General features: G+C 36.4%; 1 protein-coding gene across 1 annotated transcript; it reads right to left on the reverse strand.

Annotated features, from left to right (window-relative positions):
• On the reverse strand, positions 1 to 930 carry LOC144218261 (olfactory receptor 51A7-like). Its single transcript, XM_077748119.1, has one exon. The coding sequence runs from the start codon at positions 928 to 930 to the stop codon at positions 1 to 3; it is 930 nt and encodes a 309-aa protein (XP_077604245.1).
• Between the last annotated feature and the right edge of the window lie 17,381 nt (positions 931 to 18,311).

The following is an 18,311-nucleotide window of genomic DNA, read 5'->3' on the forward strand; positions in this document are numbered from 1 at the left end:
CTAACACAATTTCCCTAAAACCATATTTCTTATCTGTTGGCTCTTCACACAGTATACAATGGGGTTCATCAATGGAGGTACCAACAAGAAAACATCAGCCATGAAGATCCTAATGATTGGGGAGCTGTGTTTGGCAAACCGGTAGATAACAGCCAGGGAGAAAATGGGAACATAGAAGATAAGCACAGCACAGATGTGGGAAACGCAGGTGTTGAGGACTTTGAGCCTTTGTTTCTGTGATGCTATGCTCAGTACTGCTTTCAGTATCATCATGTAGGACATGAAAATAAATCCTAGATCTAGGATGCCTGTGACAGCCACAAATAAGCCATAGATAACATTGACCTTATTGTCAGCGCAGGCCAGCTTCATGATATCCTGATGGAGGCAGTAAGAATGGGAAAGGAGGGTCTTCTTATAGTATCTTAGATGTTTTAGAGTGAAAGGGAAAGGGAGGATCAACAAAACATTTTTGAAAGCAAAAGCAAGCCCAATTTTGGTGACTCTGGCTCTGGTCAGGATGGAGGTGTATCTCAGAGGGTTGCAGATGGCAATAAATCGATCAAAGGACATGATGAGAAGAACTGATGACTCCATAGCTGAGAATCCATGAATGAAAAATTCTTGGGCAAAGCAGGCATCAGGGGAAATTCCTGGAGCGTTGAACAAGAATATCCTTAGCATGGTCGGGAGAGAAGAGAGGGACAGTCCTAGGTCAGAGAGAGCCAACATGGAGAGAAAATAGTACATGGGTTCATGCAGAGATGGTTCTGTTTTTATGAAAAACAGAATGGTGCAGTTCCCCAGGATGGCAACGAGGTACATGAGGCAAATGGGTATGGAGACCCAAATGTGGGCATGCTCCATCCCTGGGATCCCAATCAGGAAGAAGGTAGAGATTTCAATTTCAGACCTGTTGAAGGTGAACATGCCAGGTAAATGAGGGAAGCAAGATGAGAAGCTTGGCACAGGCTCCTTGTAGCATTGCAAATAGACTGGCTCAGATCCCTGACTCTACCATGTTGTAATCATTGAGGTACTATGAATCCAAGTGATATGAACATAATTCTTAGATATAAACCTAAATGCAGAAACATAGGAAGAGACGTATTCATCAATATCCAATTAAAAACAAAAACTGAGGGAAAAGGAAAACAAATTTATATCAAAATTGAACCTTACAATAGAGAGAGGTTATAATAGGTGTAGTAAGTTCTATACAAGGACCAATTGGTCAACTAAGACAATTCTATTTCAGTTGGAGAACTTGATATTTTCACTTTTTAGGTAAATATCATACTTTACATACTGTTAAAATTTCAATTAATTCACATAACATACGGAGATAAAGTAAGATATTTTTATACAATGTCTTCTAATGTAGACATGGGTTTTCTCCTCTCTTCCAATTTCCTTTTATATCTTTCAGAAACATTTGGTAATTTTCTTCCACAAAGATTTTACATCTTTTGTAAAAAACAAAATTTATAATCCTTATGCAGTTGTGGACATTATTTATAAGATCATTTATTCTCTATTATTTTTCTATTTTTCATAATGATTACTGGTTGCATAGAGGAACTCTGCAGATTTTTGTTGTAGAAGCCTGTTAGAAGCCTGTCTATGCTTGCCATTCTCTTTTTGGCTCCTCCCTTCTTACCATAGAGCCCTGAGTGCCTCCTTATCTTCTTTTGCCCCTTTGGCCATCTGTACACTTCTGTAAACAAATCCTTCAGTAAACCTCCTTCACTGACTTCCTCATGTGCATCTGTGTCTTGCTGGCACACCATCTTTTATTCCTTTTAGTTGAGATTGTCCTCACCTCCTCTGGTCTTTAGGCTGTTCTCTGCAGTGCAATGTGAGGTACACAGGTGGGGATTTGCAATCAACTTGCTTTGCTTATAACAGTATTCTCAACCTGAAAAGTCATGTATTTTTTCAATGTTGAATATCTTCTGCCATTATAAGTTTTAACATTCCCTACTGAAATATATCTAACTGGAATTTGCTGAACCTTCTCAATCTAACTTCCTAGTTAGATTGCTTCGTATCCTCAAACCCTTCATTTGTTTTTGTTGCATTTTGGTGAATTCTTCAGTATGACTTCTTACGTATTAATTCTGTTTTCATTTGTTATTGGTCTCAAATGTATTCCAACTATTGAATTTTATTTCAATTACTGTATTTTCTTTTCTATTTCATATTTGTATTTTCAATTTATATCTACCTACCCCCCCATAATTTTTCATTCATTTTATTATTATTATGCCACCTTCAAATTTTGAGGATCTTAAGCATGGCTACTTCAGACTTTATTTTAAATTGCTTTAGTTTTGGGGCGCCTGGTTGGATCAGTTGGTTGAGTGTCCAATTTCGGCTCAGGTCATGATCTTGTGGTTCATGGGTTCAAGCCCAGCGTTGGGCTCTGTGCTGACAACTAGCTCAGAGCCTGGAGCCTGTTTCAGATTCTATGTCTCCCTCTCTCTCTGACCCTCCCCTGCTCATGCTGTCCCTCCTCTCTCTCTCAGAAATAAATAGAAAACATTAAAAATAATTTAAATTGCTTTAGTTTTTACTTTCTTATCAGTTAATGTTTTTATTGAAATTGTCGAGTTTCTTTCTCAGTGTTAGTCTTCATATATGGTTCAGAATTTTACTTGTAATCTCACCTCAAGTGAAAATTTCATTGTTTGTTTGATGATTTATTTTGTTCATGCCCCATGATTAGATGTTGCATTGACTCTTCCTCACTTCTTTAAGTTTGTCAACTGTACTCTTTTCATAATGGTTAAAGGATATTGTTTCAAATGAGAGCCCAATACAGTTTTGCCCTTCCCATCTCCCACCCTCAACTACCTCAAGATCTGCCTTGTTATAGGGAGAAGATTTGGGCTATGACAACACCTATTTCTACTTTCCATGTGGATTAACAGCTTCATGTCTCAAGTAGGGTAACAGACTTGTCCCTTGTGCTGAGTCCCATGCACATGCTGAGCTGTCAACCAACAATATGCCTCTAGACCAGGAGCCATTGGTTTGTGGATTCAACTTCAACACACAATTATGTGTTTTTACATGACATCTCATATCTATCTATCTATCTATCTATCTATCTATCTATCTATCATCTATCTATCTATCATCATCTATCACCTATCGTCATCTATCTATCATTTATCATCTATCTATCAACTATTATATATTTTTTATCTATTTGTCTCTCTAAGGAGAATGGCAATATCTTTTTATTATTTTTATATTTTTTAAATTATGACTACATGTGTAACATAGAAAGGAAATTGACATACCCAATTCACTATACCATATTGAATAAAATTCTACATCAAAACTTCAATACAATTTTAAAAATATAACCTATTAGAGCTTATGTTCAAGAAAAATAGATTTTTCTGCAAATTATTTGATCACATGCTTTTTGTAAGATAATGAGTTAATGTACTAATTTATTCAGTGATATACTACAGCTAATTGCAGGCTTCATCATCAATCTTTGTCATAAAGAATTTGATAATGTCTCTCAGATCTGAATAAGTTAGGCCATTCCTTAGTACTTCCATTCTTATCTTTACATACATCTTTAACCATTTTGTCACAATGATTCTATTGTCATGATAGAAAATACTTAACAGCTCATGTTCCTTATTTTCTTAACTATTTTTTTCCTGCAACATGTCTCTCCTGCAATCTCAAACACTAATCATTATAATCCACCCTCAGTTCTCTCTAAGCTGTTGTTTCTTCATGATCTTTCACTGTCTTCTGAATGGGTTTTCCAGGCTGAACCCCACATCCAACTTCCCATATTTATTTTCCTCTGTCCAAACGACTTCCATTTCTGGGTTGTCTATAAACCTTTTAGTGACATTTATCCCCCTGAAAAATGAGATGTCTAGGAGACAGACAATTAGAAAGGAATGCCTAGGAAGTTTTGCACTATATAATACATTACATGCATTTTTTTAATAAAGATAAAAACCTGGCAGGTGTTTGGATATTGTTCACTTTAGGGTTTGGCAAACTCTCATAAAATTCATAGTAAGGGAATGAATAAACTCTACTGCCTAGACACTAATCCAGTTGTGTCAAATCACACAACCAATGGAGGGCTATCTGTTAGACCTAGTGTCTTCAAATTCCCTAAACTTGCTTCTGATGTTAATCTGAAAGGAGTGAGATAAATGTTTAATGAAAACTGAAGTTTTATTTCAACAAGTATTGTGCAAGAGGTTTGTTTGTTTGGTCTGTGCAACCACACAGTTAAATAGTTATTGTATCATTCCCTTTAGGACACATAGCATCAAAGCACGTTTACTGTCAAGCTTGTTGAGCTAAGTGGGATGTTTGAGAAATGTTGGCTTTGCTGCCCAAGTCCCTTTTCTGCCTGGCTTGTCTGTTGAACTCACCCACTTCTGTCTTTACTACATCAGCCTTCCTGCCAATGGCTCCACCCCCACTCCAGGCAGCTCTTTTTTGGCGTATGGGGGACTCTGCTCCTCTTTCAATTTTCTCCTAGATACTATCTAGAAAACATTTTCTCAAACATCGTAGGTTGTCAATAACTTGGCAGTGTTTTTGACATATAGTAATCTCTTTAATAGTTTTGAATCTTTCAATCAATTTAAACACTTTGGGGTCTGAGTTATTAATTTTTCCATACCAAATCCCATGAAGTTATCTTCATGTTTATAAGTTCTCCTAACATCATGAATAAACTTGTTTATTGATAAATCAAAAAACTGGAGTAATAACACTTAACAAGCACATTATTTATTCTTCACTACAACCTCTACTTCTCCTAAATGAATCTATATATGTATCTTTAGAAAGTGCTATCTCTCTCTGGAAGAGCCATTTTATTTGCTTCGAAGTGTAACATTTTTAGAGAATCTACAGGAAAGTAAAACACTGCACAGAAACATTTCCAGTAGTTGTTTTCATTTCAGAAGGGTCTACCCAATCCAATTCTGTACTTTGCAAAAACGTAAAAAATGCAGTTTAAGTAACTGATATATAATGTCTTTTTTTAAAATGTTTTATTTATTTCTAAGAGAGAGAGAGAGAACGAGCAGTGGAGGGTCAGAGAGAGAGGGAGATACAGAATCTGAAATAGGCTCCAGGCTCTGAGCTGGCTGTCAGCACAGGGCCCAATGCAGGGCTCGAACCCATGAACCCATGAGATCATGACCTGAGCCATAGTCTGACGCTTAACTGACTGAGCCACCCAGGCGCCCCCATAATGTCTTTAAAGGATGGATTTAGAATAAAGTTTACTATTTTATGGAAGTTGTTAAATAAGGTTATCATGTTCTTTAAGTTAAAGGTAGAGTGATTTTCAGTGAAGTCAGGACTGTGTCACTGCGACTGCTTCAGGTGCTGACCATATCCTGAGAATGAAGCAGACATTACACGGTAAAAACATGGTAACTTCCCAGGGATAAGAGACACATTTTATGGTTACTGACTGATAAGATCATGAGGGTTTTCAGGTACTTACCAAGGTGTTGGCCACTGCATTTATACTTTAAGTTCAAAAAAAGAGAAGAACGCAGGATGAAGTCACCTAAATCCCATTGTTAGGCACAACGAGGGTTGATCCATGACAGTGGTTCCAGTCCATCTGCCTGGATACTCTTTTAGCATAACAAAGGCCTCGGGGGATGAGAACTCAGGAAATTACCCATAAGGATTAAAAAGCCCCAGGGCAAATCCTTAAATGAATTATCTCAAGGAACATTCAACTGAATTCCCATTATGCATATGAATTAGCCAGTTATGTTTAATGCCCTAGGAGGCCTCTCCTGCTGCACCAAGCAGAACTAATTCCTGTCATCTGCAATTTTAAAGTCTGTATGTGACTATTCTGGAAGAGTGTCACATTTTGTTTTCCAAGGTCATTATGTTTGTGCCTATAATTGAGTTTCAAGATTCAGTTTTGCTACTGCTGATAAATGCAATTTGCACCTTATAAAATAAATGTTATTAGTCTTCTTTTCTCATTCAAGAGCATTTGAATTTATTTCTAGAGGCCAGTCTTTTTTAAAAAAAATTAGTTATTAGTTTGTGGGACTGCTTTCTATATTAAAGAATATAGCCTTCTATTTTGATGTGTGTGCAAATAATTTTTCCTCTTATGTCACTTGTATTTGTCTTTGTTAGTGATGGCATCGCAGGTTGGGCTCTCTTTGAATCAAATACTGAGGTGAATATTTGTGTGCATCGTTTATTGCACACAATAAACTCAGAGGGCTCTCAGGTTCAAAACTTATGGGGAGAGAATGAAGTAGTGGACAGAGAAATTTGAATTCCATGCAGTGGTAACAAAGATTACACTGCCTTTGGCAGTCGCTACTTCTCACCCTGCAGAGTCCACAGTTGTGAGGACAGAAGACACAACATCCCCTGTGAACCCTGTATTCTTTTGTGGGAGAGAGGGGAGGGTGTCACGGTACATATAAAGGCCTTTGGTTCAATGCTTATATGGAACATATGAGAACATCTCCAGCAAAAACAAAATATGAGGATGGAAAACATTAAAAAAAATCCAGGAGATCATATGTCATCAGTTTAATGGGCGTCCTGGACTAAGTGTTCCCTAATTATGGATTTTTAAAAATCTATATTGAACGTATTGTGAAATTTAGAATGATAAATGATATTAGAGAAAAACAAACATTTATAAATAACATAAGTTTGACTGCAAAGCAAATATAATTAGATGTGGGTAAAATATTGCAATAGCTAGACAAGATTTTAGAAGACAAAGAGGTTAATGTTTTCTAAGTACTTAGGAGTAATTAATATAACCTAAGAAGTTGCTTGAGGATGGTTTCCAGTAAACTAAGTGAATTAATAGAAGAAGAATACATGAACCCTAATAAGCAATGCAAAACCATAAGGTAATTAAAGCAAGTCCCAGGAGGTCATTTGTGCTGCAAGCTAGAAAGCTTCAAGTCTAGTTTGGAAAAAGACTAGGAAGAGCTTTAATAGGGCAATATCTAGAGGAAAAAGTGGACATCTAAGATTTGTACTACACTGAAAAATTTAAAACAATGTAAGAAGGTGATTAAGGGAAGATAATGCAAAGAGAAGAGAAAATTAATTGAAAACTGAAGAACATTTAAGTAGTTATGCAAATAAAATGGGTATGCAATAATTATGTACTATGTATATGTCCATAGTATAAAATTAAGATTATTATTTGGATATTTTCATTTAAAAATTTTTTTTTAAATTTTTATTCATTTTTGAGACACAGAGCATGAGTGGTGGAGGGGCAGAGATATTTTCATTTAAAAAAATTTTTTTTTAATTTTTATTCAATTTTGAGAGACAGAGCATGAGTGGGGGAGGGGCAGAGAGAGAGGGAGACCATGAATCCGAAGCAGGCTCCATGCTCTGAGCTGTTATCACAGAGCCCAATGTGGGGCTCGAACTCATGGGCTGGGAGATCATGACCTGAGCAGAAGTTGGACGGTTAACTGACTGAGCCACACAGGTGCCCCAGTGTATCTTCAACTTTTAAAGAAAAAGTATGAGAAGTTTCTCTGTGGTAACAAAACAATAGAAACAATTTGGAAGTAAAAATATAGTCAGCTGAAGGAAATTTCATGGACACAAATACACCAATTTTAGTATGTCAGGAGTTAGGACACACTCCTATATTTCTTTGAATAACAAATACAACTATAAGCATATTGTGCAACTGCTTAGCATAGTCAATAAAGAATTCAAAATAACGATACAAACATAAGAGCAGGGACTTCTGGTTTCTGGTTCCACATGTAAGGGGCTTGGAAATTGCTTCTCCATCCTAACAAATAAAAACTGAAGTGACTGAAAAATCAACTACTCTTGTAGAAGCACTAACAGTTGAGAACGCAAGACAAACCCCTGTGCCCAGAACTGGAGAGACAGAAAAGTGCACAGAGGGAGTCACACTTCACTGTAGCAGAGACTCATTAGCAGAAATGAACTTGGGAACCATGCTATGTTAGGAAAACCTGAAATGATAAAGATTATAACACAAATAAATGAATGGAAAATAGGAAAATAATTTAAAAATTGATAAAATAAGGAATTGCTTCTTTGAAAATAGAAACAGAATTGATAAACCCTTAGCTACACTAAGAAAAAGAAGTCTAAAATCAAATTCGTGTCAGACACCAAGCCACTGATCGAAGTTCAGAGCACATCAAGCAAGATAAATATCAAAAAAACTACACATAGGCATATCATTTTCAAACCACAAAAATCAGAAATAAAGAAAAAGTCCTAAAGCACTCAAAGGAACAAAATATCTTATCTATATGTGAACAAAGATAAGGATTATATCTGTCTTCTCAGAAACCATCTGCTAAATTGGGCTTAGGTTTGTTTGTTTGTTTTGTTTTTCCTGGTTCCTTGGGTTGTAAATTTAGGTTATTTATTTGAGAGCTTTCTTCTTTTTTTAATATAGGGATTTATTTCTACAAACTTTCCTCTTAGTACTTCTTTTCTTGCATTTCATATGTTGTGACGTGTTATGTTTTTGTTTTCATTTCTCTGAAGTATTTTACAACTTTTTAAATGTCCTTTTTAACCTACTGTTTAAGAGTGTATTTAATTTCCATGTATTCATGAATTTTGCTGTTTTGTTTCCATTATTGATTTCTAGTTACACTGTGTTTGGAAAAGATACTTGGAATGGTTTCAATCTTCTTACATTTGTTAAGACTTTTTTGTGACTTAGCATGTGATCTTGTTAATAAGTTACTCATTTAGTTTCTTAGGTAAGCTAGGTCTTAGCACCCAGCACTCAGTTTACTTGAGAAATGGATAGGTCTTACAAGGGGCCTCTCATCAGAGCCTGTCCTGTTAGATTGCAAGGTGTGCCCGGGGAGCACCAGAAACAGCATCACTGAGATGTGTCGCACCACAAGTGATGGAACAATCTCTTTAAAATTGGCATCTGGATGGCTCAGTTGGTTAAATGTCTGATTTCGGTTCAGGTCATGTCTCACTGTTGGCAAGTTTGAGCCCTGCATGGGGCTCTGTGCTGACAGCTCAGAGCCTGGAACCTGCTTCGGATTCTGTGTCTCTCTCTTTATCTGCCACTCCCTCTCTCTCTCTCTCTCTCTCTCAAAAATAAATACGCATTAAAAACTATTTTAAAAAAAAGAAATTGGTAGTCCACTTCAGTGATCAATGGTTCTGCCTTCAGAGTAAGACACTTGTCGGAGGCTCTTGTCTCCGGGCAAGACTTGATTTTCCAGTTATATTCTTTACGGCACTGCAGAGCCAACCATACCTTTAAAGAGTTTAGCTCATTTCCAATACATAGAATAGCCTCTTCGAGGGTATTTACCTTTGTGTCTAGTTTTATGATTTCTTGAATAGCTAGGGCATGAGAGACATTTTTGGTTAGTTGATTTACATGTTGAGCTGTATGAACATCCTGGACTAACACAATGGTAGAAACAGAATTGTACATGTAAAAGTCAATCTTTTATGACTAAGGGTCATTAGCCTGTTTATAGCTCAAGGGAAAGTATGGAGGGAAACAGGACCTTCTGAAGACATGATGTCTGTTCCCATAATAAAAAGAAGTTCCCACAATAAGTTCCTTCACATGGTGCAATCATCATACCAGGGCCAGAATAAGAGGACAAGTCACTCCCAATATTGATCAACAAGGTACCTTAGGGGTCAGTGCTAAAGCAGAAATAATTGAGTGGGGGGTGGATATCGGTCGTCATCTTATTGTCAAGAGACCGTGAAAACTTGCTTTAACCTCATCAGGAGTTTTCTCGACTAGTGGGCTCAGAATGGCTCCCAACAGACACTCTTTTTTTTTTTTTTTAAATAAATTCCACATATCACTTTGAGTATTATGACTGTCCAAGTCATGGCCAAATAATTCCTTAACTCTAAAATGAAAGTAATAAAACTCCTACCTCTCAAATGATTGTGTCAGTGAAGCAAGATAGTACATGTTTGACATAGCAAATGTACTCAATAAATTATTATAGTTTTTATCTGCCTTAGGTTGAGAAACCTGTTAACATTTACCACTAGCAAAATAGACACAAACAACTTCTAATATCATTAGTAGGTATGAGATTCTTTCAATGAACACTTTTATTCGTCTAATAAATAATGAGTTCCTTCTAGGTTCCAAAGACTGTGCTACATTTATCAATGCAAATTGAAAAAGTCCCTTTACCTAATGAATCTACAGTGTCGTCTATGAGCCTGTAAACATAGGGAGATTTCATTTGTTAACAATTCTGCACCAGAATTTTAAGAGCAAATAATAGTAACTGAAGAACTACTCTTTATGGGGGACTCTGATTGTGTCCCATTAAGGGTCAGGACCTGACTTCTAACTTCCTGGAGATGTCTAGTCTAAATGGAGAAGCCACACTCCAACTAGCAATTTTTGAGAGACAGGTGAGTAATGAAGTAACTAGGGATGAAGAAAAGAGAAGAATTTACAAGGGGCATGTAGGAACATTTCAGGGATTGATGAATGGGAGGGGTTAAAAGAAGAGATTTCAGGGTAACTGAGGAGACACAAGAGATTCAGAAAAGGGTATTGTTTCTCTCTCTTTTTTTTTCAGTGTTACATTGGGTTTTAGAAAACTTCTAGTAACTTTTAACACTTAGACATTATTTCTATCATTGTGACTCCCCTGAGCTTAGGCTCCAAGGTTTGTGAATTTATTCTGGTTGAAGGAACATTAAGGATGCGTTGATGGTATAATGATGGATATCTGCCAGTAAAGATAAGCGGCATGCCTCATTGAATAAAGTTTGCTTTAGAGTTAACCAGGTAGAGATGTGAATCTTATGCATTTCTATGAAGAGGTTTGTGGTATTTCCTAAATCTTAGTTTATTCATCTTGGAGATAAAGATTAAATAAAGCTAATGGCACTGTGAGCTTTCAGTGAACAAAGTCATATGTTACTAACTTGAAAGAGGCTATAATGAATAAGCTGTCTTTATGTTATACATATTTAACCATAAACACTTTTGGTCCGTAGGCAGTCTTAATTCCACCTTGCCTTTTTCAGATTTAAAATATTCTCTTTTTTAAGTTTACCACAAATACCTCTAATCTTATTAATTCTTATGGTGGATTATACATTATTTATTTACCTGTATCTTTAGAATATAACTTCCTTCTTTTAGAATGTAAACTAGTTTATACCATTCCTACATTTAAAAAAATCAACAAATTTATTTTAAACATATGCTCATTTGGCCACATACATTACCATTTATATTATAGTTCCATATCCTTCCTGATGAAATGGGTGTAACACCTGGTATTTTATTGATCTACAATTTTTTTGTTTATTTAACTAAATAATACTTATTTTTAAGGAGGTATAATTAGCATCTGGTAAATGCACAAATAACTAAGTATATACTTTAGTGAGTTTTGAAAAGTGAATCCATTTGTATTACCCAGATTCTAGTCAAGAAATAGCAGATATCATCAGTCAAGAAGTTCTCTTGTGTGTTTTACCATCAATCCTCTCTCCCTTCCACAGAGGAAATCCCTGCTCTGGTTTCTCTCCATAAATTAGTTCTTGAACCTCCCATAAATGTAACCAGAAAGTAACAATAATTATCACACACCTTTAACTCAAAGCAATACTTTCGATGTTGCCTGTTTTATTGTATATGCAATTGGTTCCTTGTTGTTGGGTAGTGGTCTGCCATCTCTCTGTCTGTCTGTCTGTCTGTCTCTCTAATATCTATATATAATTTTGTTCATCCTTGTTGATGGAACATTTCAGTGTTAAATTTGAAACTAACTTTATCTATACCTTAACTGCATGACACTAGTGTATCATCTCTTACTTTTGAGTCCCATCTTTTAACCTGTCAAATTGTTATAATATTTACCAAAAACATAAAATACAGACTTATAATAGACCTTCAATAATGGCCTGTGTTTACAAGTTCTTACATGACCCTCAATTTCCATCCTTAACACCTCTCATTTGATTTTTGTTTTAACTGTAGGCCTAAGGCCCAGACCTCTGGTTTCTATCACATCTTGCCACCAGCCTAAAGTTTAATTAAACTGTGAACCTGGTATTATGCTAAGATCATGGCTGGCACCATCTTCACACCCTCACAATAAATAAACATTTTAAAAAATATGGGAAGGTAAAGTAATATGTCCAATTTGGGTTTATTCCAGAAATGTAAAGTTGATATTTAAAAATCAGTCAATATAGGGGTGCCTGCATGGCTCAGTCAGTTAAACATCTGACTTTGGCTCCCATCATGGTTTGTGAATTTGAGCCCCACTGCAGGCTCTCTGCTGTCAGCACAGACTGTGCTTTGGATTCTCTAGCCCCTTCCCATACCCCCCACCAAATAAAAATTTAAAAAATAAAAATCAATCAATATAATTAATCACATCAATAGGATAATGAGGGAAAATAATATGAATCATAAAAATCATAAATCTTAACAGACACAGAAAATAATTTTTGAAATTCAGCATCTTTTCTTGCAAAAACCTTTAATCAAATGAACAATAGAAAGTAACATGTTCTCTGATAAAGGTAGTTACAAAAAGAATCCTGGCAAACACACATTAATGATGAAATGTAGAGAATATTATCTGTGAGAGCAACTAAGGGAAACATTTTTATTACTTCTGCTCAAAACTGCATGAAAGGTCTTAACTGGTACAATAAATCAATTGTAGTATAAGCCCAGACAGTTGGTTTCTCCTTTCTGTAATGCAAGTGACTGACACCTGAAGCTTTGTCCCAGCCTCCACTTCAAATAGGCATCCACTTCAAAGATGGCTGTTTCAGGGAAACACACTGCAAGCCACACACCTGCATCAAGAGCCAGGCCACCTAAACCAACTAAACCAATGACCCAAACCAACTCCCTTCCCTTTGAGGCTCCATAGATAACTGACCATTTGGGTCATGTGCTTTTTGTCTTCCCTCTCTATATAAATTCCAGCTCTTGTGTTTCATTTTATTTTTTATTTTATTTATTTATTTTCCAAATTTCTTAATTTATTTTTTAAATTTACATCCAAATTAGTTAGCATATACTGCAACAATGATCTCAGGAGTAGATTTTTTAATGCCCCTTACCCATTTAGCTCATCCCCCCACCCACAACCCATCCAGTAACCCTCTGTTCTCTGTATTTAAGAGTCTCTTATGTTTTTCTCCCCTCCCTTGTTTTATATGATTTTTGTTTCCCTTCCCTTACATTTTAAATTCACCAATAAAGAGTGAGCCTATGAAATGCTAGGCCCTTAGCCTTGACCTCAATAAAAGAAGAACCCCAAGCCCATGAGCAGGAGCGGGCTCTCTCCCTTCCCCCAACCCTCATCCCACAACCTTGCCATGTGACCCTAGATGTACCATGTAACTTGCAGGTCCTATAAGTAATAAATCTTTTTTTTCTCTTCAAAGTTTCCTAATGGTTCTTGCTGAGGGTTTCTTGCAGTCAACATAAGAAAAACAAAGGGCCAAACACAACATTGGTATCAATAATAGGCTGAGCCCAGCACACACAACATTAACAAATATAATAAGAGATATAAAAATTGGAAATAAGGGAGAAAGAAGCTAGCGTCACTTATGATGGTGTAATTGATACAAAATAAGTCCTAAAGATTCTACAGATTGCTTATAAATAAAAATAAGCTTAGCAGTTTCTCAGGCAAAAGACCGAAAATAAATTGCTCTTTATATATCAGTACTGAGGATTTAGAAACAGTGCTATATTAACTTATAAATGCTATTCATATTAGCGTAAATTAATGTCAAATACTTAGGAATAAATATAACATAAGATATGTAATAGCTCTTATTTTAAAAGTTTAAAACAATATTGAGAATAAATAAAGATCTTAATTAACCGAGGTCTGTGTTCTTGGATTGGAAGACCTGACAACCTAAAAATTTTAATTCTCCCAAAATTGATGTCCAGATTTGATACATTAACAATGAAATTCATAACATATATCTTGGTGGAAATTGATAAGCTGCCTATAAAATTTATAAGTAAATGCAGACAAGTTGATAAGCTAAGAAAAGGAATGTACTGGGAAGCCGTGCTCCAGACTAATCACAGTGGAAGTAGTGATGAACCAGATAATGATTTTTGCCTTTACAGAAGTTAGTATGGAGACTTGAACCCTGCTGTGATTATTAAGTACATAACTGATGAGTATCCTGTCCAGTGAGAAGCTGTAAATACCTTGTAACAGAGGGGTCTCTTTGGATTTAATTACCACAGCTCTCTATGGACACCCCTAATGAAAGTGCAGTTTCAGTATTCTTCTGGGTTAGAATAGTTATCATGCATTCATTCTTATGCTCACTCCAGAAGAGAAAACTGTTAACAGTTGAAGGAAAGGACTGGGGATGGTGGATAGAGGTAAAAACCCATTTAGACAATTTCTAGGATCATAACCATATGCTCTTGGCACAGCTGTGTTTAAAGATTGATTATATTAATTTTTAATATAATTTGATTATATTAATCTCCAGGGACCCATCAGACTCTGACACCAAGCCCTAGTTTTCTATCCTAGGAGAAATCAGAAGTATTTATAGAGAGATGGAAATATTGAAGCCTCACTATTCATGGAATTAAAGGTTTTCAGGACCTGAGGTTCATGGAATATCAAAACTGTGGCATGTGTAATCAGTATGCGTGTGCCGTTCAGATAGAGATGCGAGCTCTTTTCAGATGAGGGATAAACCAAGATCCAGAACTAAAAGCAGAGAAATGAGAAGACAGAGGCAATGAAAGGACTGAAAAAAAATAGAAAGTTACATGGTGAAAAGGCACAAATTTAGGTGAAACAAAATAGAAGAAAATGGCAGCAGGGAACAGGTTAGACAAGATAAAAATGTTTAGAAAGTAAATTAAGTGGCAGAGAGAGATAGAACCAGAGGATATGACTTTACCTACAATGTAGGAAAGTTTAGGCAGAGAAAGACCGAATGAAACTGGATACTTTGGGAAACCGGCTACTGGTTGCATGATTACACATTCATATTGATGTAATTGCCTTATGTGTAAATTTCAGGTAAGGGTCGATTTTTTATTTATTTTTATTTATTTATTTTTTTAAATGTCTTATTTATTTCTAGGAGAGAGAGACAGCATGAGCAGGGGAGGGTCAGAGAGAGAGGGAGACACAGACTCTGAAACAGGCTCCAGACTCTGAGCTGGCAGTCAGCACAGAGCCCGACGCGGGGCTCGAACCCACGAACGGCGAGATCATGACCTGAGCGAAAGTCGGACGCTTAACCGACTAAGCCACCCGGGCGCCCCGGTAAGTGTCGATTTTTTAATTACAAATAAACAGCAGGTAGATTTGAGCACAGTGTGCGTTACTATTCAAAAGCCTAAAAGATTAAAATCATTAGGACAATGCACAGTTTATGCAGGAGGGGAAAGTAGGTTTCGTTTTCTTTAGAAGCAAACAATTTGAAATGTATGACATATAGAACTGTGGTAATGTCATAATGTCTTTTCTCAACAATTTTAAGATAGGCTAGTCAGTGGGCAGAAGGCAGTTTTTGAGCACTACAGGTAAGACCACAGAGATAAAATGGTGTTCTTATCCTCAGTGGCTCTCCCTTAATTACTTGGAATATGTGAGTATGTGATGCGAGTCTTTTTATGACTTGACATCAGTCTCAGCCTCTTCTGAACATTTCTTTTTCAATTAGCAATGATTACATTGTGTTAAAATAAATCAAGAGCCCTAAAGAATCATTGCTAATGCCATGGAGTCATAAGAAAATGAACAGAGAAAGGACAACTATAAAGGGATGAGAAAAAGTGAAAGATATGGCAGATGCTCTCACAAGAGAAGGATGAGAAAGATCACAAATAGGGATCTTCCTGCCTGACCCAGCTTTACATCTATGCATGGCCCCACAGCTGATTTTCTAAACTGTGCAATTTGAATTTAGAAGCTCAGATAAGGGAGAAAGATATGTCTAAAGACCAGAGAGCCACTTTATTTTCTGTAATTTCTCTGAGAATTAAAGAAAATGTGATTTATATCAAGGTTGAAAGATAAAGCATAGGCTAATTTCCCAGGATAGGGTAAAGTAAACTAGTTTTCTTTTTTGGCCTCAGCACAATTTCTTTGTTGTGTGAGCAGGCCTACATGCACTACCTTCAACGTTAATGTCTGGAGTGTTTTTATGAGCTCAGCTTTAGAACAAAAATTAGAACAAAGATGTCTGAGTGATGGAGAAGAAAAAAGAAAGTCACCTAGGGACTTTAGTAGATTTTGAAGACTAGAGAGAAAAATGTTCCTTGGAGGTAAAGAAAAAGAAATGTATGGAGCTGGTATTCCACCTGGTAGATACAGAGCAGGGAGAGTTGCTGACTACTTTCTCCAAGACAAAGGCCCCAGGGAAAGCTCAGTTTGGACTACTTGGGGCTGGAGAAGAGGACTAGGGAGGTGCCCTACTCCTAGGTGATTGGGTGCCTGGACTTGGGGGAAAAAGGAGAGAATGACAAATCTGTCTTATTACATGGAGAGGATGGCTTGGTGTTTCCTTTTGTTTCTCAGCTGTAGATTCTAAGCTAAAGTCTTCTCGGGAATGACAGATTGTTCAGTGTTCACACTATAAAATGGAGATCAGAATCAGTCAAGAGGGGGAAAGTTTTTTTAAAAAAAAGATTTTTTTATGAAACAAAATACAGACAATAAAAGATTAGTGAACCAATGATCAGTCTAGGGCTACATTTGGAAAGATCTTCACTTCAGGCCACGGCTGAAATCTGTGTTAGACGTTTTAGAGTTCAGAGACTATGTGTCTCTAAGGAAGGATGAGGGAGATGCTGAGACATTGCAGCAGAGATGTCTGACTTTAAAAGGCAGGGTAAGTGAAGAATTTTCTCAGGGACAGTCAATGGCATTAGACAGGCTTAAAATAAGGATCCAGAGAACTAAAGGGGCAAAGATTTGCATAGGGCTTAGCTGTGCCCAATGCCATCAACCAGGGGAGTACTAAGGCCAGTATCAGCAGAGGCAATTACAGTGAAGATTGTTCAGGGAGAGTAAAACCAGACATTAGAATTCTATTTTGAAAAATGAAAAAGAAACTGATTGTTTCTAAACGGCACTGATGGTGCATGTAAAGGCTACACTTCTGGGATTGCTATGGATTCATGCAGGTAGGTGCAAATGAGTCATAAAACTGGAAAAACTAATATTTAGGTTGAAAATCTTTTTAATAACTTATTTTATTTTTTAATGTTTATTTTTTGAGAGAGAGACAGAGAGCGCACAAGAGGGGGAGGGGCAGAGAGAGAAAGAATCCCAAGCAGTCTCCACACTGTCAGTGTGAAGCCTGATGCGGGGCTTGAACCCATGAACCTTGAGATCATGACCTGAGCAGAGATCAAGAGTTGGATACTTAACCGACTGGGCCACTCAAGTGCCCCAGGCTGAATATTTTTAAAAATGTAATTATAAGTATCATTTTGAGAAAAAGAAGCAAGAAATAATAAACAGAAATGAAGTGGATGCTACCCATTATTACAGATATCTGATTTAAATATACAGGAAGAGCTTTAATAGTTTATTGTGACCATTGTGATATATTTATCATAATACATATTTTCCCCATTACTGTGAGGAGTTTCAGTTAAGGAAAAATTGCTATATTAAAGAGCTAAAAGATATGAAGGTGTGCTAGGATTATGAACTTTACTCTTTTTCATTTGCCCTTTTTATACAATGTGGTATTTATTTTTTATTATTAAAATATGAGATATGCTCAATTTTTAAGTACTATAAAGCATTGAATAAAAAGAAATATGAAGGGAAATTATGTTGAGTCCCTGGGTACAATTCAGTTGCTGTGAATTAAGCGATAGGCTAGAAACAACAAATGATTAACTCAAGAACATCACTGACAGGAAGCTTATGCAAATCCATAGACATTTACTCTGGGTTTTCTCCATTTTCATTTTTGTGATGCTTGGTAAAGATTTCTTTATTTCTTCTTTTGCTGCTTCCATTTTTAGTGTCCTCGGTGCAAATTCAAAAGAGTTCTTGTCAGAGATGACCAGAGTTGTGTGGTACATACTTTTGTTCTGGAATTTAGTGCTCTTTGATACTGGGAATTGTTTCTTATGTAGGAACCATAAGAGGTACCTCCTTCTTTTCTCTGTCAGGTTACAGGAAAGATACATTGCACACAGATCACACTGCTTATGTTCACAAGGGATAACTTTGAGGGATAAAAAAGGCTAGCAGAAAAAGATTCTTCACCGT

Source organism: Crocuta crocuta, unplaced genomic scaffold, assembly GCF_008692635.1.
Source record: "Crocuta crocuta isolate KB4526 unplaced genomic scaffold, BGI_CrCroc_1.0 scaffold662, whole genome shotgun sequence".
Taxonomy (NCBI): Eukaryota; Metazoa; Chordata; class Mammalia; order Carnivora; family Hyaenidae; genus Crocuta; species Crocuta crocuta.